Source organism: Mesoplodon densirostris, chromosome X (assembly GCF_025265405.1).
Source record: "Mesoplodon densirostris isolate mMesDen1 chromosome X, mMesDen1 primary haplotype, whole genome shotgun sequence".
Lineage (NCBI taxonomy): Eukaryota > Metazoa > Chordata > Mammalia > Artiodactyla > Ziphiidae > Mesoplodon > Mesoplodon densirostris.
Window position 1 is genome coordinate 3,885,649 of NC_082681.1, and position 22,688 is coordinate 3,908,336.

At 53.5% G+C, this 22,688-nt stretch overlaps 3 protein-coding genes across 3 annotated transcripts; all 3 read left to right on the plus strand.

Annotated features, from left to right (window-relative positions):
• The first annotated feature begins 129 nt into the window (after window positions 1-129).
• Window positions 130-907, plus strand: LOC132482636 (melanoma-associated antigen 10-like). Its single transcript, XM_060087948.1, has 2 exons — window positions 130-558; window positions 611-907. Exons 1-2 carry the CDS (start codon window positions 130-132, stop codon window positions 905-907), a joined length of 726 nt encoding a protein of 241 aa, XP_059943931.1.
• A 6,979-nt stretch (window positions 908-7,886) lies between these two features.
• Window positions 7,887-8,825, plus strand: LOC132482505 (melanoma-associated antigen 10-like). The gene is made up of 2 exons (XM_060087826.1): window positions 7,887-8,020; window positions 8,138-8,825. Exons 1-2 carry the CDS (start codon window positions 7,887-7,889, stop codon window positions 8,823-8,825), a joined length of 822 nt encoding a protein of 273 aa, XP_059943809.1.
• A 6,973-nt stretch (window positions 8,826-15,798) lies between these two features.
• LOC132482504 (melanoma-associated antigen 10-like) lies at window positions 15,799-16,737 on the plus strand. The gene is made up of 2 exons (XM_060087825.1): window positions 15,799-15,932; window positions 16,050-16,737. The coding sequence occupies exons 1-2, from the start codon at window positions 15,799-15,801 to the stop codon at window positions 16,735-16,737; spliced, it is 822 nt and encodes a 273-aa protein (XP_059943808.1).
• The last annotated feature ends 5,951 nt before the right edge of the window (window positions 16,738-22,688 follow it).

Below are 22,688 nucleotides of genomic sequence, written 5' to 3' on the forward strand. Positions count from 1 at the left end.
AGACCCCAGTCCCGGCCCAGGGCCTGGTGGAGGCACAGCTGTTGGGGGCTGAGGGGGAGGAGGCCGTATCCCCCTCGTCCTCCTCTTCTTACTCTGACCTGTTCCTGGGCACCTCGGAGGAGGTGGCTGATGCTGGAGAACCCCAGTCCCCCCCAGAGCCCCTCCCCCACTGCCAGGGCCACCCCTCCATGGAGCCAATGTGAAGACGACGGCCTCAGCCCCCAAGATGAGGAAGGGCCGAGCACCTGGCATGACCAGGAAGATGTGCTCCAACATGCTCTATGTCAGAAGGTGGATGAACTGGTGGCGTTCCTGCTGTTCAAGCATCAGACCAAGGAGTCGACCACAAAGGCAGAAATGCTGACCATCCTCAAAGATTACCAGGACCACTTCCCCATGGTCTTCAGGCGAGCCTCCGAGGACATGCGGCTGATCCTTGGCCTCGACGTGAAGGAAGTGGACCCCAGCAATCACTCCTATGTCCTCGTCCCCACCCTGGGCCTCACCTACGATGGGATGCTGAGTGACAGGCCGAGCATGCCCAAGACCGGCCTCCTGGTGCTGCCTCCTGGGCCTGATCCTCCTGGAGGCCGACTCTGTTGCCCCTGAGGAGGTGGTCTGGGGAGCACTTAGCAAGATAGATGTGTGTGCCGGGAGGGAGCACTACATCTATGGGGAGCCCAGGGAGCTCCTCACCAAAGTGTGGGTGCAGGAGGGCTACGTGGAGTACCGGCAGGTGCCCCACAGCGACCCCGCCCGCTACGAGTTCCTCTGGGGTCCCCGGGCCTACGCGGAGACCAGCAAGTGTCAGGTCCTGGAGCATCTGCACAGGGTCAGTGAATGGGATCCCAGGTCCTTCCCATCCCTGTCTGCAGAGGGTGTGAGCGACGAGGAACAGGGAGCCTGAGCCAGAGCAGCAGCCAGGCTCCTTCCAGGCCCGCGTCCAGCAGCTTCTCCTGTGGGGCAGGAAGGGAGGCTGATCCTTCACTCTGAGTTTGAAGAGGGAGTGGTCAGCCTTCTAAGCAGTGAGGGCCCGGGCAAGTTGGGGCAACCCGGTGTAGCATCTTTGTTTTCCTGTTTTCTAAGATGACATGGAAATTCATCTGTTTCCTTTAGTGATTTTTCAAATGTTGTTCTTTTTCATAGAAGATGTTTTAAATGCCAATACTTTGTATTTTTTATACAATTTTTAAAGGTTACATTCAATTTACAGTTGTTACCAAATATTGGCTCTACTCCCCGTGTTGTACAATACATCCTTGTAGCCCGTCTTACACCCCAAAGTTTGTGCCTCCCAGTCCTCCATCCCTGTAGTGCCCCTCCCTCATCCCTACTGATAAGCACTAGTTTGTTCTCTGTATCTTTGAGTCTGCTTCTTTTTTGATATATTCACTAGTTTGTTGTATTTTTTAGATTCCACATATGAGTGATATCGTGCATTATTTGCCGTTCCCTTAAGTAAGTCTGACTTACTTCACTTAGCATGTTGCCCTCCAAGTCCATCCATGTTGCTGCAAAAGGCAAAAGGCAAAAGTTTGTTCCTTTTTTATGGCTGAGTAGTAGTCCATTGTACATATACAGTACCTGTTCTTTATCCATTCATTTGTCGATGGACACTTAGGTAGCTTCCGTATCTTTGCAATTGTAAATAATGCTTCTATGAGCATTGGGGTGCATGGATCTTTTCGAGTTAGTGGGGTTTTGAGGGGATATATACCCAGGAGTGGAATTGCAGGATCCTATGGTAGTTCTGTTTTTAGTTTTTTGAGAAACCTCTATGCTGTTTTCCCCAGTGGCTGCACCAATCTACATTCTCCCAACAGCGTACAAGGGTTCCCTTTTCTCCACATCCTCACCTACATTTGTTATTTGTGTTCTTTTCCATGATAGCCATTCTGACTAGGTGTGAGGTGATATCTCTTTGTGGATTTGACTTGCAGTTGCCTGATGATTAGTGATGTGGAGGATCATTTCATGTGCCTGTTGGCCATCTGCATTTTCTCCTTGAAAAAATGTCTATTCAGTTCTTCTGCCCATGTTTGTAATTGGGTTGTTTGTTTTCTTGATGTTGAGTTGTATGAGCTGTTTATATATATTGGATATTAATCCTTTGTCAGTCACTTCAGCTGCAAATCTTTTCTCCCATTCAGTAGGTTGTCTTTTAGTTTTGTCAGTGGTTTCCTTTGTTGTGCAAAAAAGCTTTTAAGTTTAGTTAGGTCCCATTTGTTTATTTTTCCTTTTACTTCTTTTCCTTAGGAGATAGATCCAAAAACATATTGCTGTGATTTATGTCAAAGAGTGTTCTGCCTGTGTTTCCCTCTAGGAGTTTTATAGTATCCGGTCTTACATTTAGGCCTTTACCCTATTTTGCATTTATTTTTGTTTATGCTGTTGGACAATGGTCTAATTTCATTCTTTTACATGTAGCTGTTCAGTTCTCTCAGCACCACTTATTGAAGAGACTGTCTTTTCTCCAGTGTCTACTGTATTCCTGCCTAGTTTGTTGTAGATTAATTGACCATAGGTGCGTGGGTTTATTTCTTTGCTTTCTATCCTGTTCCATTGATCTATTTGTCTGTTTTTGTGCCAGTACCATACTGCTTTGATTACTGTAGCTTTATACTGTAGTGTGAAACCAGGGAGTATGATTCCTCCAGCTCTGTTGTTCTTTCTCAAGATTGTTTTGGCTCTTCAGGGTCTTTTGTGTTTCCATAGAAAATTTAAAATTATTTGTTCAAATTCTGTGTAAAATGCCAAGAGTATTTTCATAGGAATTGCATTGATTGCAGTTCTGTAGGTTGACTTGAGTAGTATGGTCATTTTAACACTACTGATGCTTCCAATTCAAGAATGCAATGTTATCTTTCCATCTGTTTGTGTTGTCTTCAGTTTCTTTCACCACTGTTATACTTTTCAGTGTACAGGTCTTTTGCCTCCTTAGGTAGGTTTATTCCTAGGTATTCTATCATTGTGATGCAATGGTAAATGAGATAGTTTCCTTAATTTCTCTGATACTTTGTTTTTAGTGTATACAAAGGCAACTGATTTCTGTATATTAATAATAGTATTTAATAAGCTTCAGTTTCTACGTTTGTGAATGGTATTGACCACATATATTTGTACTGATCCAATACAAGGCTGAATTTTGGTATTTGTAAAATCAACTGGGAAACATTCCTTCATAGTTTGTGATCCCAACCTAGATAACACAGCATTGCAATAGGAGTTTACTTGGAAATGTGAAAGTAATTACCAGTACAATTCATGGCCACCGGGTTGTTCTTCGGGACACCACGTCGTCGGCTCAGTGGTGCGTGCCCTGCTGTGGGACTGTCCTGTGCCCACCACAGGGCAGGGCCAGGCCCCAGGCATGTGGGCCATAGGGGGAGGGGCTTCCCTGAGGGGAGCAGGCATTGCCAGCACACATCGTCCTGGAGAGAGGCCACATGTGGGGCCCTCAGGAAGGGAGACTGGGGGGGGGATGGAGGGCCGATGGGTGGGGTGTAGCGGAGGCACCTTGTTGGGGACCCCGGGGGGGGGGAACCCGTGGGGTCCGGTGGCCGTTAGAAGTTCCTCTCTGTGTTATCATGCCCTCCGTTCAATGGTTTCAGTCAATGTTTCTCTTTAATAAATTTCTCGGAACGTTTCAGCTGAGTGTGGCCTCCGCAGTGGGCAATGGAGGGAAAGGATTGCTGCGGGTGAGGGTGGGGGTCCAGAGTCGGATTCCTGCTCAGCACCTGTGGGACACCTCTCCAGTGAGAGGGTAGGCTAGGCACTTTGCAGACCCAGACATGGTGAGGGTTCTTCTTCCATTTCATAGGTGAATTGTAAAGTTTTAGCGAAAACTGATAATTGCCTGAAAAGGCAGTAGAGAAGTTAAAATGTAAATGAAAAACTTGATTATCTCAGCAGGAAAAAGGGAACATAGGAGCAACAATAGTTGGACTGACAGTGCTACGGACTGAATATTTGTAATCCTCTCCCCCTCATTCACCTGTGAAATTCTAACCCCCAAAGGGATGGGATTTGGAGGTGGGGCGCTGGGAAGTGATTAGCCCATGCTGGGGGAGCCCTCATGGATGAGATTAGCTCCCTTATAAAAGAGACCCCAGACAGCTGCCTCATCCTCTTGTGCCATGTGAGAAGATGGCTAGTTGATACAACTAGACAAGAAATCAATCCATATAAAGAAGAGCTTTATTACTATTGCTTTATTACTCAGCTGTACAGAGGAACGAAATGGGTCGTTTGTAGAGACGTGGATGGATCTAGAGACTGTCATACAGAGTGAAGGAAGTCAGAGAGAGAAAAACAAATATCGTATATTAATGCATATGTGTGGAACCTAGAAAAATGGTACAGATGAACCGGTTTGCAGGGCAGAAACAGAGACACAGATGTAGAGCACAGACATATGGACACCAAGGTGGGAAAATGGTGGGGGCGGGGGTGGTGGTGGTGTGATGAGTTGGGAGATTGGGATTCACAAATGTACAATTTTATGTACAAAATGGGTAACTAATAAGAACCTGCTGTATAAAAAATTACATAAAATAAAATTCAAAAACTAAAAAAAACAAAAGAAATCAGAATAGGTTTATGACATTATCAGTCACAGTAGAAAACCACCTGTAAAGACAAATTGAGTTATTTGCCACAACGGGCTCTGCATCGCCAAGTTTGCTCCCCCAACTCCACAGCCTTGCAGGGAGGCCTTCCTATTGGTGGAAGGCCAATGGGCGTGTCTTTTGCTTCCTGAGGCGCCAAACCTTGGGACCTCAGGCCCTCAGTGCGCATGGCTACTGCTGCTCCCGTAGCAAAGCGCCTCCTCACGTGCTCTTGTCATCCAACCACTTTCTCTGTAAAGAGACGTCTAGAACTTTCTCCCTCATCTCCCTGGAGCTTCCGGGAGCACCCGGAAACCCACGTGGCGTTCGCACAGAGTGCCTGGGACCGTCAGCTGCAGAGTTCCTGGCTGCACTGCTGAGACGAGCTCTTCAGCCCCTTCTGAGCAGGACTCCGGAGTCATCCACAGAGTCAGAGCAAGTCAGGAGACAGGCGGGGGCTTTGCCGGGGGCTGGACTCCACAGGTACCGGGGGCCCTGGGAAGGAGTGGAGGTGGGGGGAGGGCTACGGGCTGCTCGGTTGGGAGTGGGGGAGCGGCGGCGGAGGGCAGCGGGTTGAAGGGGGGCTGAGGGAAGGGTCCCCCTGTGTTCGGGTCCGAGGGGAGGACCGCTGGCTGCTGGGGTGGCTGGTGGGGGGCGTTTTCGAGTCGGGGTGCAGAGGGTGGGGCTAATGGCTAAGCGTGGGGGGGCCGGAGGAGAGGGCTTCCTGCTGGATGGGTGGGTCCGGCTTTGGGGGCCAGAGGAGAGGACGACTGGCTGTGGGGGTGGGGAGGATGGGATGGGCGGGCCCCCGCCCCACGGGCTGACAAGGGAGGGGAGGGCTAACGGCTGCTGCGTGTGGCGGGAGGAAGGGGGAGGTACTCCTGGCTGAGGCGGGGGTCGATGGGGAGGACTCCCGGGCGCGGGTTCGGTAGTTGTTAGGGGAGCTCCCGCCGGGGCGGGGCGGGGCGGGGCGTGGGGTGGGGGGGAGGACGCTCGTGGCACGAATGGGGCTCGGGCTCCCGGGTGGGCGGGGGCACGAGGGGTGGGCTCTGCGTCTGGGGTGCGAGAGCTGAGAGCCCCTGGTGCTGAGGGTGCTCGGAGGCGAGAGAGGCACTCAGATGTCTGTTCATGAGGGGGCGCCAGCGGAGAGTCAAGGTGAGGAGTCGAGGGAGCGCTGAGGGACCCCCGCGGGATCATCTCAGCCCTGAGAAGCCCTGGGCTTGGTGGCCTGATGTGTTGTGCATAGATTCCCCCTGGGGGTCTCGGGACAGTGAAAGCCTTGGTGTGAGGGTCCGGCCTCGGGTGAACACAGGGGGCGTCCCCGGACCTGCCAGGGCTCGAGCTGAGGACTCTGAAGGAGGACAGAGGGGACGCCATTGATCCCCGCCCCTGCCATCAGCCCTGGGCAGTCCCGGGACGGAATGAGCACTTGGCAAGGAGTTTTGACTTCTGCCTCCAGGTCTCAGAGACACTGGGGACCTGGTGTAAGGGGCGGGGCCTAAAGAGGGCGGAGGGAAGAATCCCAGGACCTGCCGGGAGTCGAGGTGAGGAACCTGAGGGAGGAATGAGCGGACCCTGGACCCCAGAAGAGAGGGGGCCCTGGGGAGGCGATAGGGTGGGATGACCCCATGCAGCACTTCCTGACATCCGGGTCTCAGAGACCCTGGCGAGGGGTTAAAAGGGGCGGGGTCTCAGAGAGGCTGGGGAGGGGGTATAAGGGGCGGGGTCTCAGGCGGGCACAGGAGAGAATCCCAGGTCCTGCGTGGAGTCAAGGTGAGGGCCCTGAGGGAGGACTGAGTGCAGCCTGGACCCCAGAACAGAGCTGGCCCTGGGAGGCCATAGGGTGGGATGAGCACAGCAGCACATCCTGACATCCGGGCCTCAGAAAAGCTGGGGACCTGGGATAAGGGGCAGGGTCTCATGAGGGCAGAGGGTAAAATGTCAGGTCCCTGGTGGACTAAGGTTAGAGCCCTTAGGCAGGACTGAGGGGACCCTGAGAGAGGACAAAAAGGACCCACCAGATCCCCGCCCTGGCAGGTGGCCGTGGGAGGCCCCGGGGCGGGATGAGCACAGTAGGCCTGTCCTGACGTCCTGACGTCCGGGCCTCTGAGAGACTGGCGCCCTGGTAGAAGGAGCAGGGACTCACACTGGCAGACGGGACAATCCCAGGTCCTGCCCAGAGTCCAGCCTGCACGCGAGGAAGCAAGGATTGAGGACGTTAGACCCCAACACAGGGAGGGATGCTTTGCCCTTCCACGGGGGCCTTGGAGGCGCCAGAGCACGGTCAGCAGATGAGATGTTTCCTGACTTCTGGCTCAGGGTCCTCGGGAGGTCAGGTGTTTGGTGTGAGGGGTGAGGCTTCAGGTCCGCAGAGGGTGGACTCCCAGGATCCCGAGGGCGGACTGAGCAGACCCCCAGCCCTGGTACAGGGGCCTCCACAGAAACCTGCCCCTGTGGTCAGTGCTGGGAGGCCAGGCAGGATGTGAGGAGGAGGTGAGGACCCAGAACGTCCCCATCCTAGGACCCTCGGGAGGCCCTGGACAGGTGCGGCCACATGTGGGGCCCCCTCACTGCTTTCTGTTCAGACCCGGGGTCTTGTTCTGAGTTTCCCCTCAGGCCCACAAAGGGGAGAGTCCAGGCCCTTAAGGGGAACGGTGAGCACTACGAGCCAGCCCCGAGGAGACCACCCACCCGAGAACTCAGAACTGGGGGGATCTCACAGAGTCCGGCCCATCCCTCCTACCAGCACCGAGGGGCCCAGGGCTGTGCCACAGTCTACACAAGAGGTGCCCCCTCCATCCCTCTTACAGGGGCTCCAGGAACCGGGAGGCGAAGGCCCAAGTCTGAGGACCGTGTCCTCAGGCCACAGAGCAGAGGAGGCCCAGGCAGTGCCAGGAGTCAAGGGGAGGTGCGTGCCCTGAGTGTGTACCCAGGGGCTCCCCCTCCCAGAACAGAGGGGACCCCACAACACCCGAGTCACCCCACCGTCCTGTTCAGCCCCAGAACTTGGGGCCGTGCTGGCTGCACCCTGAGGAGCCCCCTCACTTCCTTCTTCAGGTTGGCAGGGGACAGGCCGCCCAGGAGGAGCGCCCCTGTGAGGCCCGAGGGCACCCCTGAAGACGAGACCTGTAAGTGACTCTTGTCAGAGCTGCCCGGGGTGCCTTTCTCCGCCGAGGCCGCTCACACGCCCTCTCTCCCCCAGGTCCGTGGTCCCTACCTGTCGCCCCTGCCCACACTCCCGTCGGCGGCCCGACCCCAGTCATCATGCCCCTGGTCGAGATGAGTGAGCTCCGCCAGCCGGAGGCAGACTTTCAGACCCCAGTCCCGGCCCAGGGCCTGGTGGAGGCACAGCTGTTGGGGGCTGAGGGGGAGGAGGCCGTATCCCCCTCGTCCTCCTCTTCTTACTCTGACCTGTTCCTGGGCACCTCGGAGGAGGTGGCTGATGCTGGAGAACCCAGTCCCCCCCAGAGCCCCTCCCCCACTGCCAGGGCCACCCCTCCATGGAGCCAATGTGAAGACGACGGCCTCAGCCCCCAAGATGAGGAAGGGCCGAGCACCTGGCATGACCAGGAAGATGTGCTCCAACATGCTCTATGTCAGAAGGTGGATGAACTGGTGGCGTTCCTGCTGTTCAAGCATCAGACCAAGGAGTCGACCACAAAGGCAGAAATGCTGACCATCCTCAAAGATTACCAGGACCACTTCCCCATGGTCTTCAGGCGAGCCTCCGAGGACATGCGGCTGATCCTTGGCCTCGACGTGAAGGAAGTGGACCCCAGCAATCACTCCTATGTCCTCGTCCCCACCCTGGGCCTCACCTACGATGGGATGCTGAGTGACAGGCCGAGCATGCCCAAGACCGGCCTCCTGGTGCTGCTCCTGGGCCTGATCCTCCTGGAGGCCGACTCTGTTGCCCCTGAGGAGGTGGTCTGGGGAGCACTTAGCAAGATAGATGTGTGTGCCGGGAGGGAGCACTACATCTATGGGGAGCCCAGGGAGCTCCTCACCAAAGTGTGGGTGCAGGAGGGCTACGTGGAGTACCGGCAGGTGCCCCACAGCGACCCCGCCCGCTACGAGTTCCTCTGGGGTCCCCGGGCCTACGCGGAGACCAGCAAGTGTCAGGTCCTGGAGCATCTGCACAGGGTCAGTGAATGGGATCCCAGGTCCTTCCCATCCCTGTCTGCAGAGGGTGTGAGCGACGAGGAACAGGGAGCCTGAGCCAGAGCAGCAGCCAGGCTCCTTCCAGGCCCGCGTCCAGCAGCTTCTCCTGTGGGGCAGGAAGGGAGCCTTCACTCTGAGTTTGAAGAGGGAGTGGTCAGCCTTCTAAGCAGTGAGGGCCCGGGCAAGTTGGGGCAACCCGGTGTAGCATCTTTGTTTTCCTGTTTTCTAAGATGACATGGAAATTCATCTGTTTCCTTTAGTGATTTTTCAAATGTTGTTCTTTTTCATAGAAGATGTTTTAAATGCCAATACTTTGTATTTTTTATACAATTTTTAAAGGTTACATTCAATTTACAGTTGTTACCAAATATTGGCTCTACTCCCCGTGTTGTACAATACATCCTTGTAGCCCGTCTTACACCCCAAAGTTTGTGCCTCCCAGTCCTCCATCCCTGTAGTGCCCCTCCCTCATCCCTACTGATAAGCACTAGTTTGTTCTCTGTATCTTTGAGTCTGCTTCTTTTTTGATATATTCACTAGTTTGTTGTATTTTTTAGATTCCACATATGAGTGATATCGTGCATTATTTGCCGTTCCCTTAAGTAAGTCTGACTTACTTCACTTAGCATGTTGCCCTCCAAGTCCATCCATGTTGCTGCAAAAGGCAAAAGGCAAAAGTTTGTTCCTTTTTTATGGCTGAGTAGTAGTCCATTGTACATATACAGTACCTGTTCTTTATCCATTCATTTGTCGATGGACACTTAGGTAGCTTCCGTATCTTTGCAATTGTAAATAATGCTTCTATGAGCATTGGGGTGCATGGATCTTTTCGAGTTAGTGGGGTTTTGAGGGGATATATACCCAGGAGTGGAATTGCAGGATCCTATGGTAGTTCTGTTTTTAGTTTTTTGAGAAACCTCTATGCTGTTTTCCCCAGTGGCTGCACCAATCTACATTCTCCCAACAGCGTACAAGGGTTCCCTTTTCTCCACATCCTCACCTACATTTGTTATTTGTGTTCTTTTCCATGATAGCCATTCTGACTAGGTGTGAGGTGATATCTCTTTGTGGATTTGACTTGCAGTTGCCTGATGATTAGTGATGTGGAGGATCATTTCATGTGCCTGTTGGCCATCTGCATTTTCTCCTTGAAAAAATGTCTATTCAGTTCTTCTGCCCATGTTTGTAATTGGGTTGTTTGTTTTCTTGATGTTGAGTTGTATGAGCTGTTTATATATATTGGATATTAATCCTTTGTCAGTCACTTCAGCTGCAAATCTTTTCTCCCATTCAGTAGGTTGTCTTTTAGTTTTGTCAGTGGTTTCCTTTGTTGTGCAAAAAAGCTTTTAAGTTTAGTTAGGTCCCATTTGTTTATTTTTCCTTTTACTTCTTTTCCTTAGGAGATAGATCCAAAAACATATTGCTGTGATTTATGTCAAAGAGTGTTCTGCCTGTGTTTCCCTCTAGGAGTTTTATAGTATCCGGTCTTACATTTAGGCCTTTACCCTATTTTGCATTTATTTTTGTTTATGCTGTTGGACAATGGTCTAATTTCATTCTTTTACATGTAGCTGTTCAGTTCTCTCAGCACCACTTATTGAAGAGACTGTCTTTTCTCCAGTGTCTACTGTATTCCTGCCTAGTTTGTTGTAGATTAATTGACCATAGGTGCGTGGGTTTATTTCTTTGCTTTCTATCCTGTTCCATTGATCTATTTGTCTGTTTTTGTGCCAGTACCATACTGCTTTGATTACTGTAGCTTTATACTGTAGTGTGAAACCAGGGAGTATGATTCCTCCAGCTCTGTTGTTCTTTCTCAAGATTGTTTTGGCTCTTCAGGGTCTTTTGTGTTTCCATAGAAAATTTAAAATTATTTGTTCAAATTCTGTGTAAAATGCCAAGAGTATTTTCATAGGAATTGCATTGATTGCAGTTCTGTAGGTTGACTTGAGTAGTATGGTCATTTTAACACTACTGATGCTTCCAATTCAAGAATGCAATGTTATCTTTCCATCTGTTTGTGTTGTCTTCAGTTTCTTTCACCACTGTTATACTTTTCAGTGTACAGGTCTTTTGCCTCCTTAGGTAGGTTTATTCCTAGGTATTCTATCATTGTGATGCAATGGTAAATGAGATAGTTTCCTTAATTTCTCTGATACTTTGTTTTTAGTGTATACAAAGGCAACTGATTTCTGTATATTAATAATAGTATTTAATAAGCTTCAGTTTCTACGTTTGTGAATGGTATTGACCACATATATTTGTACTGATCCAATACAAGGCTGAATTTTGGTATTTGTAAAATCAACTGGGAAACATTCCTTCATAGTTTGTGATCCCAACCTAGATAACACAGCATTGCAATAGGAGTTTACTTGGAAATGTGAAAGTAATTACCAGTACAATTCATGGCCACCGGGTTGTTCTTCGGGACACCACGTCGTCGGCTCAGTGGTGCGTGCCCTGCTGTGGGACTGTCCTGTGCCCACCACAGGGCAGGGCCAGGCCCCAGGCATGTGGGCCATAGGGGGAGGGGCTTCCCTGAGGGGAGCAGGCATTGCCAGCACACATCGTCCTGGAGAGAGGCCACATGTGGGGCCCTCAGGAAGGGAGACTGGGGGGGGGATGGAGGGCCGATGGGTGGGGTGTAGCGGAGGCACCTTGTTGGGGACCCCGGGGGGGGGGAACCCGTGGGGTCCGGTGGCCGTTAGAAGTTCCTCTCTGTGTTATCATGCCCTCCGTTCAATGGTTTCAGTCAATGTTTCTCTTTAATAAATTTCTCGGAACGTTTCAGCTGAGTGTGGCCTCCGCAGTGGGCAATGGAGGGAAAGGATTGCTGCGGGTGAGGGTGGGGGTCCAGAGTCGGATTCCTGCTCAGCACCTGTGGGACACCTCTCCAGTGAGAGGGTAGGCTAGGCACTTTGCAGACCCAGACATGGTGAGGGTTCTTCTTCCATTTCATAGGTGAATTGTAAAGTTTTAGCGAAAACTGATAATTGCCTGAAAAGGCAGTAGAGAAGTTAAAATGTAAATGAAAAACTTGATTATCTCAGCAGGAAAAAGGGAACATAGGAGCAACAATAGTTGGACTGACAGTGCTACGGACTGAATATTTGTAATCCTCTCCCCCTCATTCACCTGTGAAATTCTAACCCCCAAAGGGATGGGATTTGGAGGTGGGGCGCTGGGAAGTGATTAGCCCATGCTGGGGGAGCCCTCATGGATGAGATTAGCTCCCTTATAAAAGAGACCCCAGACAGCTGCCTCATCCTCTTGTGCCATGTGAGAAGATGGCTAGTTGATACAACTAGACAAGAAATCAATCCATATAAAGAAGAGCTTTATTACTATTGCTTTATTACTCAGCTGTACAGAGGAACGAAATGGGTCGTTTGTAGAGACGTGGATGGATCTAGAGACTGTCATACAGAGTGAAGGAAGTCAGAGAGAGAAAAACAAATATCGTATATTAATGCATATGTGTGGAACCTAGAAAAATGGTACAGATGAACCGGTTTGCAGGGCAGAAACAGAGACACAGATGTAGAGCACAGACATATGGACACCAAGGTGGGAAAATGGTGGGGGCGGGGGTGGTGGTGGTGTGATGAGTTGGGAGATTGGGATTCACAAATGTACAATTTTATGTACAAAATGGGTAACTAATAAGAACCTGCTGTATAAAAAATTACATAAAATAAAATTCAAAAACTAAAAAAAACAAAAGAAATCAGAATAGGTTTATGACATTATCAGTCACAGTAGAAAACCACCTGTAAAGACAAATTGAGTTATTTGCCACAACGGGCTCTGCATCGCCAAGTTTGCTCCCCCAACTCCACAGCCTTGCAGGGAGGCCTTCCTATTGGTGGAAGGCCAATGGGCGTGTCTTTTGCTTCCTGAGGCGCCAAACCTTGGGACCTCAGGCCCTCAGTGCGCATGGCTACTGCTGCTCCCGTAGCAAAGCGCCTCCTCACGTGCTCTTGTCATCCAACCACTTTCTCTGTAAAGAGACGTCTAGAACTTTCTCCCTCATCTCCCTGGAGCTTCCGGGAGCACCCGGAAACCCACGTGGCGTTCGCACAGAGTGCCTGGGACCGTCAGCTGCAGAGTTCCTGGCTGCACTGCTGAGACGAGCTCTTCAGCCCCTTCTGAGCAGGACTCCGGAGTCATCCACAGAGTCAGAGCAAGTCAGGAGACAGGCGGGGGCTTTGCCGGGGGCTGGACTCCACAGGTACCGGGGGCCCTGGGAAGGAGTGGAGGTGGGGGGAGGGCTACGGGCTGCTCGGTTGGGAGTGGGGGAGCGGCGGCGGAGGGCAGCGGGTTGAAGGGGGGCTGAGGGAAGGGTCCCCCTGTGTTCGGGTCCGAGGGGAGGACCGCTGGCTGCTGGGGTGGCTGGTGGGGGGCGTTTTCGAGTCGGGGTGCAGAGGGTGGGGCTAATGGCTAAGCGTGGGGGGGCCGGAGGAGAGGGCTTCCTGCTGGATGGGTGGGTCCGGCTTTGGGGGCCAGAGGAGAGGACGACTGGCTGTGGGGGTGGGGAGGATGGGATGGGCGGGCCCCCGCCCCACGGGCTGACAAGGGAGGGGAGGGCTAACGGCTGCTGCGTGTGGCGGGAGGAAGGGGGAGGTACTCCTGGCTGAGGCGGGGGTCGATGGGGAGGACTCCCGGGCGCGGGTTCGGTAGTTGTTAGGGGAGCTCCCGCCGGGGCGGGGCGGGGCGGGGCGTGGGGTGGGGGGGAGGACGCTCGTGGCACGAATGGGGCTCGGGCTCCCGGGTGGGCGGGGGCACGAGGGGTGGGCTCTGCGTCTGGGGTGCGAGAGCTGAGAGCCCCTGGTGCTGAGGGTGCTCGGAGGCGAGAGAGGCACTCAGATGTCTGTTCATGAGGGGGCGCCAGCGGAGAGTCAAGGTGAGGAGTCGAGGGAGCGCTGAGGGACCCCCGCGGGATCATCTCAGCCCTGAGAAGCCCTGGGCTTGGTGGCCTGATGTGTTGTGCATAGATTCCCCCTGGGGGTCTCGGGACAGTGAAAGCCTTGGTGTGAGGGTCCGGCCTCGGGTGAACACAGGGGGCGTCCCCGGACCTGCCAGGGCTCGAGCTGAGGACTCTGAAGGAGGACAGAGGGGACGCCATTGATCCCCGCCCCTGCCATCAGCCCTGGGCAGTCCCGGGACGGAATGAGCACTTGGCAAGGAGTTTTGACTTCTGCCTCCAGGTCTCAGAGACACTGGGGACCTGGTGTAAGGGGCGGGGCCTAAAGAGGGCGGAGGGAAGAATCCCAGGACCTGCCGGGAGTCGAGGTGAGGAACCTGAGGGAGGAATGAGCGGACCCTGGACCCCAGAAGAGAGGGGGCCCTGGGGAGGCGATAGGGTGGGATGACCCCATGCAGCACTTCCTGACATCCGGGTCTCAGAGACCCTGGCGAGGGGTTAAAAGGGGCGGGGTCTCAGAGAGGCTGGGGAGGGGGTATAAGGGGCGGGGTCTCAGGCGGGCACAGGAGAGAATCCCAGGTCCTGCGTGGAGTCAAGGTGAGGGCCCTGAGGGAGGACTGAGTGCAGCCTGGACCCCAGAACAGAGCTGGCCCTGGGAGGCCATAGGGTGGGATGAGCACAGCAGCACATCCTGACATCCGGGCCTCAGAAAAGCTGGGGACCTGGGATAAGGGGCAGGGTCTCATGAGGGCAGAGGGTAAAATGTCAGGTCCCTGGTGGACTAAGGTTAGAGCCCTTAGGCAGGACTGAGGGGACCCTGAGAGAGGACAAAAAGGACCCACCAGATCCCCGCCCTGGCAGGTGGCCGTGGGAGGCCCCGGGGCGGGATGAGCACAGTAGGCCTGTCCTGACGTCCTGACGTCCGGGCCTCTGAGAGACTGGCGCCCTGGTAGAAGGAGCAGGGACTCACACTGGCAGACGGGACAATCCCAGGTCCTGCCCAGAGTCCAGCCTGCACGCGAGGAAGCAAGGATTGAGGACGTTAGACCCCAACACAGGGAGGGATGCTTTGCCCTTCCACGGGGGCCTTGGAGGCGCCAGAGCACGGTCAGCAGATGAGATGTTTCCTGACTTCTGGCTCAGGGTCCTCGGGAGGTCAGGTGTTTGGTGTGAGGGGTGAGGCTTCAGGTCCGCAGAGGGTGGACTCCCAGGATCCCGAGGGCGGACTGAGCAGACCCCCAGCCCTGGTACAGGGGCCTCCACAGAAACCTGCCCCTGTGGTCAGTGCTGGGAGGCCAGGCAGGATGTGAGGAGGAGGTGAGGACCCAGAACGTCCCCATCCTAGGACCCTCGGGAGGCCCTGGACAGGTGCGGCCACATGTGGGGCCCCCTCACTGCTTTCTGTTCAGACCCGGGGTCTTGTTCTGAGTTTCCCCTCAGGCCCACAAAGGGGAGAGTCCAGGCCCTTAAGGGGAACGGTGAGCACTACGAGCCAGCCCCGAGGAGACCACCCACCCGAGAACTCAGAACTGGGGGGATCTCACAGAGTCCGGCCCATCCCTCCTACCAGCACCGAGGGGCCCAGGGCTGTGCCACAGTCTACACAAGAGGTGCCCCCTCCATCCCTCTTACAGGGGCTCCAGGAACCGGGAGGCGAAGGCCCAAGTCTGAGGACCGTGTCCTCAGGCCACAGAGCAGAGGAGGCCCAGGCAGTGCCAGGAGTCAAGGGGAGGTGCGTGCCCTGAGTGTGTACCCAGGGGCTCCCCCTCCCAGAACAGAGGGGACCCCACAACACCCGAGTCACCCCACCGTCCTGTTCAGCCCCAGAACTTGGGGCCGTGCTGGCTGCACCCTGAGGAGCCCCCTCACTTCCTTCTTCAGGTTGGCAGGGGACAGGCCGCCCAGGAGGAGCGCCCCTGTGAGGCCCGAGGGCACCCCTGAAGACGAGACCTGTAAGTGACTCTTGTCAGAGCTGCCCGGGGTGCCTTTCTCCGCCGAGGCCGCTCACACGCCCTCTCTCCCCCAGGTCCGTGGTCCCTACCTGTCGCCCCTGCCCACACTCCCGTCGGCGGCCCGACCCCAGTCATCATGCCCCTGGTCGAGATGAGTGAGCTCCGCCAGCCGGAGGCAGACTTTCAGACCCCAGTCCCGGCCCAGGGCCTGGTGGAGGCACAGCTGTTGGGGGCTGAGGGGGAGGAGGCCGTATCCCCCTCGTCCTCCTCTTCTTACTCTGACCTGTTCCTGGGCACCTCGGAGGAGGTGGCTGATGCTGGAGAACCCAGTCCCCCCCAGAGCCCCTCCCCCACTGCCAGGGCCACCCCTCCATGGAGCCAATGTGAAGACGACGGCCTCAGCCCCCAAGATGAGGAAGGGCCGAGCACCTGGCATGACCAGGAAGATGTGCTCCAACATGCTCTATGTCAGAAGGTGGATGAACTGGTGGCGTTCCTGCTGTTCAAGCATCAGACCAAGGAGTCGACCACAAAGGCAGAAATGCTGACCATCCTCAAAGATTACCAGGACCACTTCCCCATGGTCTTCAGGCGAGCCTCCGAGGACATGCGGCTGATCCTTGGCCTCGACGTGAAGGAAGTGGACCCCAGCAATCACTCCTATGTCCTCGTCCCCACCCTGGGCCTCACCTACGATGGGATGCTGAGTGACAGGCCGAGCATGCCCAAGACCGGCCTCCTGGTGCTGCTCCTGGGCCTGATCCTCCTGGAGGCCGACTCTGTTGCCCCTGAGGAGGTGGTCTGGGGAGCACTTAGCAAGATAGATGTGTGTGCCGGGAGGGAGCACTACATCTATGGGGAGCCCAGGGAGCTCCTCACCAAAGTGTGGGTGCAGGAGGGCTACGTGGAGTACCGGCAGGTGCCCCACAGCGACCCCGCCCGCTACGAGTTCCTCTGGGGTCCCCGGGCCTACGCGGAGACCAGCAAGTGTCAGGTCCTGGAGCATCTGCACAGGGTCAGTGAATGGGATCCCAGGTCCTTCCCATCCCTGTCTGCAGAGGGTGTGAGCGACGAGGAACAGGGAGCCTGAGCCAGAGCAGCAGCCAGGCTCCTTCCAGGCCCGCGTCCAGCAGCTTCTCCTGTGGGGCAGGAAGGGAGGCTGATCCTTCACTCTGAGTTTGAAGAGGGAGTGGTCAGCCTTCTAAGCAGTGAGGGCCCGGGCAAGTTGGGGCAACCCGGTGTAGCATCTTTGTTTTCCTGTTTTCTAAGATGACATGGAAATTCATCTGTTTCCTTTAGTGATTTTTCAAATGTTGTTCTTTTTCATAGAAGATGTTTTAAATGCCAATACTTTGTATTTTTTATACAATTTTTAAAGGTTACATTCAATTTACAGTTGTTACCAAATATTGGCTCTACTCCCCGTGTTGTACAATACATCCTTGTAGCCCGTCTTACACCCCAAAGTTTGTGCCTCCCAGTCCTCCATCCCTGTAGTGCCCCTCCCTCATCCCTACTGATAAGCACTAGTTTGTTCTCTGTATCTTTGAGTCTGCTTCTTTTTTGATATATTCACTAGTTTGTTGTATTTTTTAGATTCCACATATGAGTGATATCGTGCATTATTTGCCGTTCCCTTAAGTAAGTCTGACTTACTTCACTTAGCATGTTGCCCTCCAAGTCCATCCATGTTGCTGCAAAAGGCAAAAGGCAAAAGTTTGTTCCTTTTTTATGGCTGAGTAGTAGTCCATTGTACATATACAGTACCTGTTCTTTATCCATTCATTTGTCGATGGACACTTAGGTAGCTTCCGTATCTTTGCAATTGTAAATAATGCTTCTATGAGCATTGGGGTGCATGGATCTTTTCGAGTTAGTGGGGTTTTGAGGGGATATATACCCAGGAGTGGAATTGCAGGATCCTATGGTAGTTCTGTTTTTAGTTTTTTGAGAAACCTCTATGCTGTTTTCCCCAGTGGCTGCACCAATCTACATTCTCCCAACAGCGTACAAGGGTTCCCTTTTCTCCACATCCTCACCTACATTTGTTATTTGTGTTCTTTTCCATGATAGCCATTCTGACTAGGTGTGAGGTGATATCTCTTTGTGGATTTGACTTGCAGTTGCCTGATGATTAGTGATGTGGAGGATCATTTCATGTGCCTGTTGGCCATCTGCATTTTCTCCTTGAAAAAATGTCTATTCAGTTCTTCTGCCCATGTTTGTAATTGGGTTGTTTGTTTTCTTGATGTTGAGTTGTATGAGCTGTTTATATATATTGGATATTAATCCTTTGTCAGTCACTTCAGCTGCAAATCTTTTCTCCCATTCAGTAGGTTGTCTTTTAGTTTTGTCAGTGGTTTCCTTTGTTGTGCAAAAAAGCTTTTAAGTTTAGTTAGGTCCCATTTGTTTATTTTTCCTTTTACTTCTTTTCCTTAGGAGATAGATCCAAAAACATATTGCTGTGATTTATGTCAAAGAGTGTTCTGCCTGTGTTTCCCTCTAGGAGTTTTATAGTATCCGGTCTTACATTTAGGCCTTTACCCTATTTTGCATTTATTTTTGTTTATGCTGTTGGACAATGGTCTAATTTCATTCTTTTACATGTAGCTGTTCAGTTCTCTCAGCACCACTTATTGAAGAGACTGTCTTTTCTCCAGTGTCTACTGTATTCCTGCCTAGTTTGTTGTAGATTAATTGACCATAGGTGCGTGGGTTTATTTCTTTGCTTTCTATCCTGTTCCATTGATCTATTTGTCTGTTTTTGTGCCAGTACCATACTGCTTTGATTACTGTAGCTTTATACTGTAGTGTGAAACCAGGGAGTATGATTCCTCCAGCTCTGTTGTTCTTTCTCAAGATTGTTTTGGCTCTTCAGGGTCTTTTGTGTTTCCATAGAAAATTTAAAATTATTTGTTCAAATTCTGTGTAAAATGCCAAGAGTATTTTCATAGGAATTGCATTGATTGCAGTTCTGTAGGTTGACTTGAGTAGTATGGTCATTTTAACACTACTGATGCTTCCAATTCAAGAATGCAATGTTATCTTTCCATCTGTTTGTGTTGTCTTCAGTTTCTTTCACCACTGTTATACTTTTCAGTGTACAGGTCTTTTGCCTCCTTAGGTAGGTTTATTCCTAGGTATTCTATCATTGTGATGCAATGGTAAATGAGATAGTTTCCTTAATTTCTCTGATACTTTGTTTTTAGTGTATACAAAGGCAACTGATTTCTGTATATTAATAATAGTATTTAATAAGCTTCAGTTTCTACGTTTGTGAATGGTATTGACCACATATATTTGTACTGATCCAATACAAGGCTGAATTTTGGTATTTGTAAAATCAACTGGGAAACATTCCTTCATAGTTTGTGATCCCAACCTAGATAACACAGCATTGCAATAGGAGTTTACTTGGAAATGTGAAAGTAATTACCAGTACAATTCATGGCCACCGGGTTGTTCTTCGGGACACCACGTCGTCGGCTCAGTGGTGCGTGCCCTGCTGTGGGACTGTCCTGTGCCCACCACAGGGCAGGGCCAGGCCCCAGGCATGTGGGCCATAGGGGGAGGGGCTTCCCTGAGGGGAGCAGGCATTGCCAGCACACATTGTCCTGGAGAGAGGCCACATGTGGGGCCCTCAGGAAGGGAGACTGGGGGGGGGATGGAGGGCCGATGGGTGGGGTGTAGCGGAGGCACCTTGTTGGGGACCCCGGGGGGGGGGAACCCGTGGGGTCCGGTGGCCGTTAGAAGTTCCTCTCTGTGTTATCATGCCCTCCGTTCAATGGTTTCAGTCAATGTTTCTCTTTAATAAATTTCTCGGAACGTTTCAGCTGAGTGTGGCCTCCGCAGTGGGCAATGGAGGGAAAGGATTGCTGCGGGTGAGGGTGGGGGTCCAGAGTCGGATTCCTGCTCAGCACCTGTGGGACACCTCTCCAGTGAGAGGGTAGGCTAGGCACTTTGCAGACCCAGACATGGTGAGGGTTCTTCTTCCATTTCATAGGTGAATTGTAAAGTTTTAGCGAAAACTGATAATTGCCTGAAAAGGCAGTAGAGAAGTTAAAATGTAAATGAAAAACTTGATTATCTCAGCAGGAAAAAGGGAACATAGGAGCAACAATAGTTGGACTGACAGTGCTACGGACTGAATATTTGTAATCCTCTCCCCCTCATTCACCTGTGAAATTCTAACCCCCAAAGGGATGGGATTTGGAGGTGGGGCGCTGGGAAGTGATTAGCCCATGCTGGGGGAGCCCTCATGGATGAGATTAGCTCCCTTATAAAAGAGACCCCAGACAGCTGCCTCATCCTCTTGTGCCATGTGAGAAGATGGCTAGTTGATACAACTAGACAAGAAATCAATCCATATAAAGAAGAGCTTTATTACTATTGCTTTATTACTCAGCTGTACAGAGGAACGAAATGGGTCGTTTGTAGAGACGTGGATGGATCTAGAGACTGTCATACAGAGTGAAGGAAGTCAGAGAGAGAAAAACAAATATCGTATATTAATGCATATGTGTGGAACCTATAAAAATGGTACAGATGAACCGGTTTGCAGGGCAGAAACAGAGACACAGATGTAGAGCACAGACATATGGACACCAAGGTGGGAAAATGGTGGGGGCGGGGGTGGTGGTGGTGTGATGAGTTGGGAGATTGGGATTCACAAATGTACAATTTTATGTACAAAATGGGTAACTAATAAGAACCTGCTGTATAAAAAATTACATAAAATAAAATTCAAAAACTAAAAAAAACAAAAGAAATCAGAATAGGTTTATGACATTATCAGTCACAGTAGAAAACCACCTGTAAAGACAAATTGAGTTATTTGCCACAACGGGCTCTGCATCGCCAAGTTTGCTCCCCCAACTCCACAGCCTTGCAGGGAGGCCTTCCTATTGGTGGAAGGCCAATGGGCGTGTCTTTTGCTTCCTGAGGCGCCAAACCTTGGGACCTCAGGCCCTCAGTGCGCATGGCTACTGCTGCTCCCGTAGCAAAGCGCCTCCTCACGTGCTCTTGTCATCCAACCACTTTCTCTGTAAAGAGACGTCTAGAACTTTCTCCCTCATCTCCCTGGAGCTTCCGGGAGCACCCGGAAACCCACGTGGCGTTCGCACAGAGTGCCTGGGACCGTCAGCTGCAGAGTTCCTGGCTGCACTGCTGAGACGAGCTCTTCAGCCCCTTCTGAGCAGGACTCCGGAGTCATCCACAGAGTCAGAGCAAGTCAGGAGACAGGCGGGGGCTTTGCCGGGGGCTGGACTCCACAGGTACCGGGGGCCCTGGGAAGGAGTGGAGGTGGGGGGAGGGCTACGGGCTGCTCGGTTGGGAGTGGGGGAGCGGCGGCGGAGGGCAGCGGGTTGAAGGGGGGCTGAGGGAAGGGTCCCCCTGTGTTCGGGTCCGAGGGGAGGACCGCTGGCTGCTGGGGTGGCTGGTGGGGGGCGTTTTCGAGTCGGGGTGCAGAGGGTGGGGCTAATGGCTAAGCGTGGGGGGGCCGGAGGAGAGGGCTTCCTGCTGGATGGGTGGGTCCGGCTTTGGGGGCCAGAGGAGAGGACGACTGGCTGTGGGGGTGGGGAGGATGGGATGGGCGGGCCCCCGCCCCACGGGCTGACAAGGGAGGGGAGGGCTAACGGCTGCTGCGTGTGGCGGGAGGAAGGGGGAGGTACTCCTGGCTGAGGCGGGGGTCGATGGGGAGGACTCCCGGGCGCGGGTTCGGTAGTTGTTAGGGGAGCTCCCGCCGGGGCGGGGCGGGGCGGGGCGTGGGGTGGGGGGGAGGACGCTCGTGGCACGAATGGGGCTCGGGCTCCCGGGTGGGCGGGGGCACGAGGGGTGGGCTCTGCGTCTGGGGTGCGAGAGCTGAGAGCCCCTGGTGCTGAGGGTGCTCGGAGGCGAGAGAGGCACTCAGATGTCTGTTCATGAGGGGGCGCCAGCGGAGAGTCAAGGTGAGGAGTCGAGGGAGCGCTGAGGGACCCCCGCGGGATCATCTCAGCCCTGAGAAGCCCTGGGCTTGGTGGCCTGGTGTGTTGTGCATAGATTCCCCCTGGGGGTCTCGGGACAGTGAAAGCCTTGGTGTGAGGGTCCGGCCTCGGGTGAACACAGGGGGCGTCCCCGGACCTGCCAGGGCTCGAGCTGAGGACTCTGAAGGAGGACAGAGGGGACGCCATTGATCCCCGCCCCTGCCATCAGCCCTGGGCAGTCCCGGGACGGAATGAGCACTTGGCAAGGAGTTTTGACTTCTGCCTCCAGGTCTCAGAGACACTGGGGACCTGGTGTAAGGGGCGGGGCCTAAAGAGGGCGGAGGGAAGAATCCCAGGACCTGCCGGGAGTCGAGGTGAGGAACCTGAGGGAGGAATGAGCGGACCCTGGACCCCAGAAGAGAGGGGGCCCTGGGGAGGCGATAGGGTGGGATGACCCCATGCAGCACTTCCTGACATCCGGGTCTCAGAGACCCTGGCGAGGGGTTAAAAGGGGCGGGGTCTCAGAGAGGCTGGGGAGGGGGTATAAGGGGCGGGGTCTCAGGCGGGCACAGGAGAGAATCCCAGGTCCTGCGTGGAGTCAAGGTGAGGGCCCTGAGGGAGGACTGAGTGCAGCCTGGACCCCAGAACAGAGCTGGCCCTGGGAGGCCATAGGGTGGGATGAGCACAGCAGCACATCCTGACATCCGGGCCTCAGAAAAGCTGGGGACCTGGGATAAGGGGCAGGGTCTCATGAGGGCAGAGGGTAAAATGTCAGGTCCCTGGTGGACTAAGGTTAGAGCCCTTAGGCAGGACTGAGGGGACCCTGAGAGAGGACAAAAAGGACCCACCAGATCCCCGCCCTGGCAGGTGGCCGTGGGAGGCCCCGGGGCGGGATGAGCACAGTAGGCCTGTCCTGACGTCCTGACGTCCGGGCCTCTGAGAGACTGGCGCCCTGGTAGAAGGAGCAGGGACTCACACTGGCAGACGGGACAATCCCAGGTCCTGCCCAGAGTCCAGCCTGCACGCGAGGAAGCAAGGATTGAGGACGTTAGACCCCAACACAGGGAGGGATGCTTTGCCC

What these genes read in the sequence shown, in the direction of transcription:
- LOC132482505 (XM_060087826.1), top strand. Translation starts at nt 7,887, where the DNA reads ATGAGTGAGCTCCGCCAGCCGGAGGCAGACTTTCAGACCCCAGTCCCG. An exon ending in TCCTCTTCTTACTCTGACCT is followed by an intron (nt 8,021 to 8,137) that starts GTTCCTGGGCAC and finishes CGACGGCCTCAG; the next exon opens with CCCCCAAGATGAGGAAGGGC.
- LOC132482504 (XM_060087825.1), top strand. Translation starts at nt 15,799, where the DNA reads ATGAGTGAGCTCCGCCAGCCGGAGGCAGACTTTCAGACCCCAGTCCCG. An exon ending in TCCTCTTCTTACTCTGACCT is followed by an intron (nt 15,933 to 16,049) that starts GTTCCTGGGCAC and finishes CGACGGCCTCAG; the next exon opens with CCCCCAAGATGAGGAAGGGC.
- LOC132482636 (XM_060087948.1), top strand. Translation starts at nt 130, where the DNA reads ATGCTGGAGAACCCCAGTCCCCCCCAGAGCCCCTCCCCCACTGCCAGG. An exon ending in TGCCCAAGACCGGCCTCCTG is followed by an intron (nt 559 to 610) that starts GTGCTGCCTCCT and finishes GTTGCCCCTGAG; the next exon opens with GAGGTGGTCTGGGGAGCACT.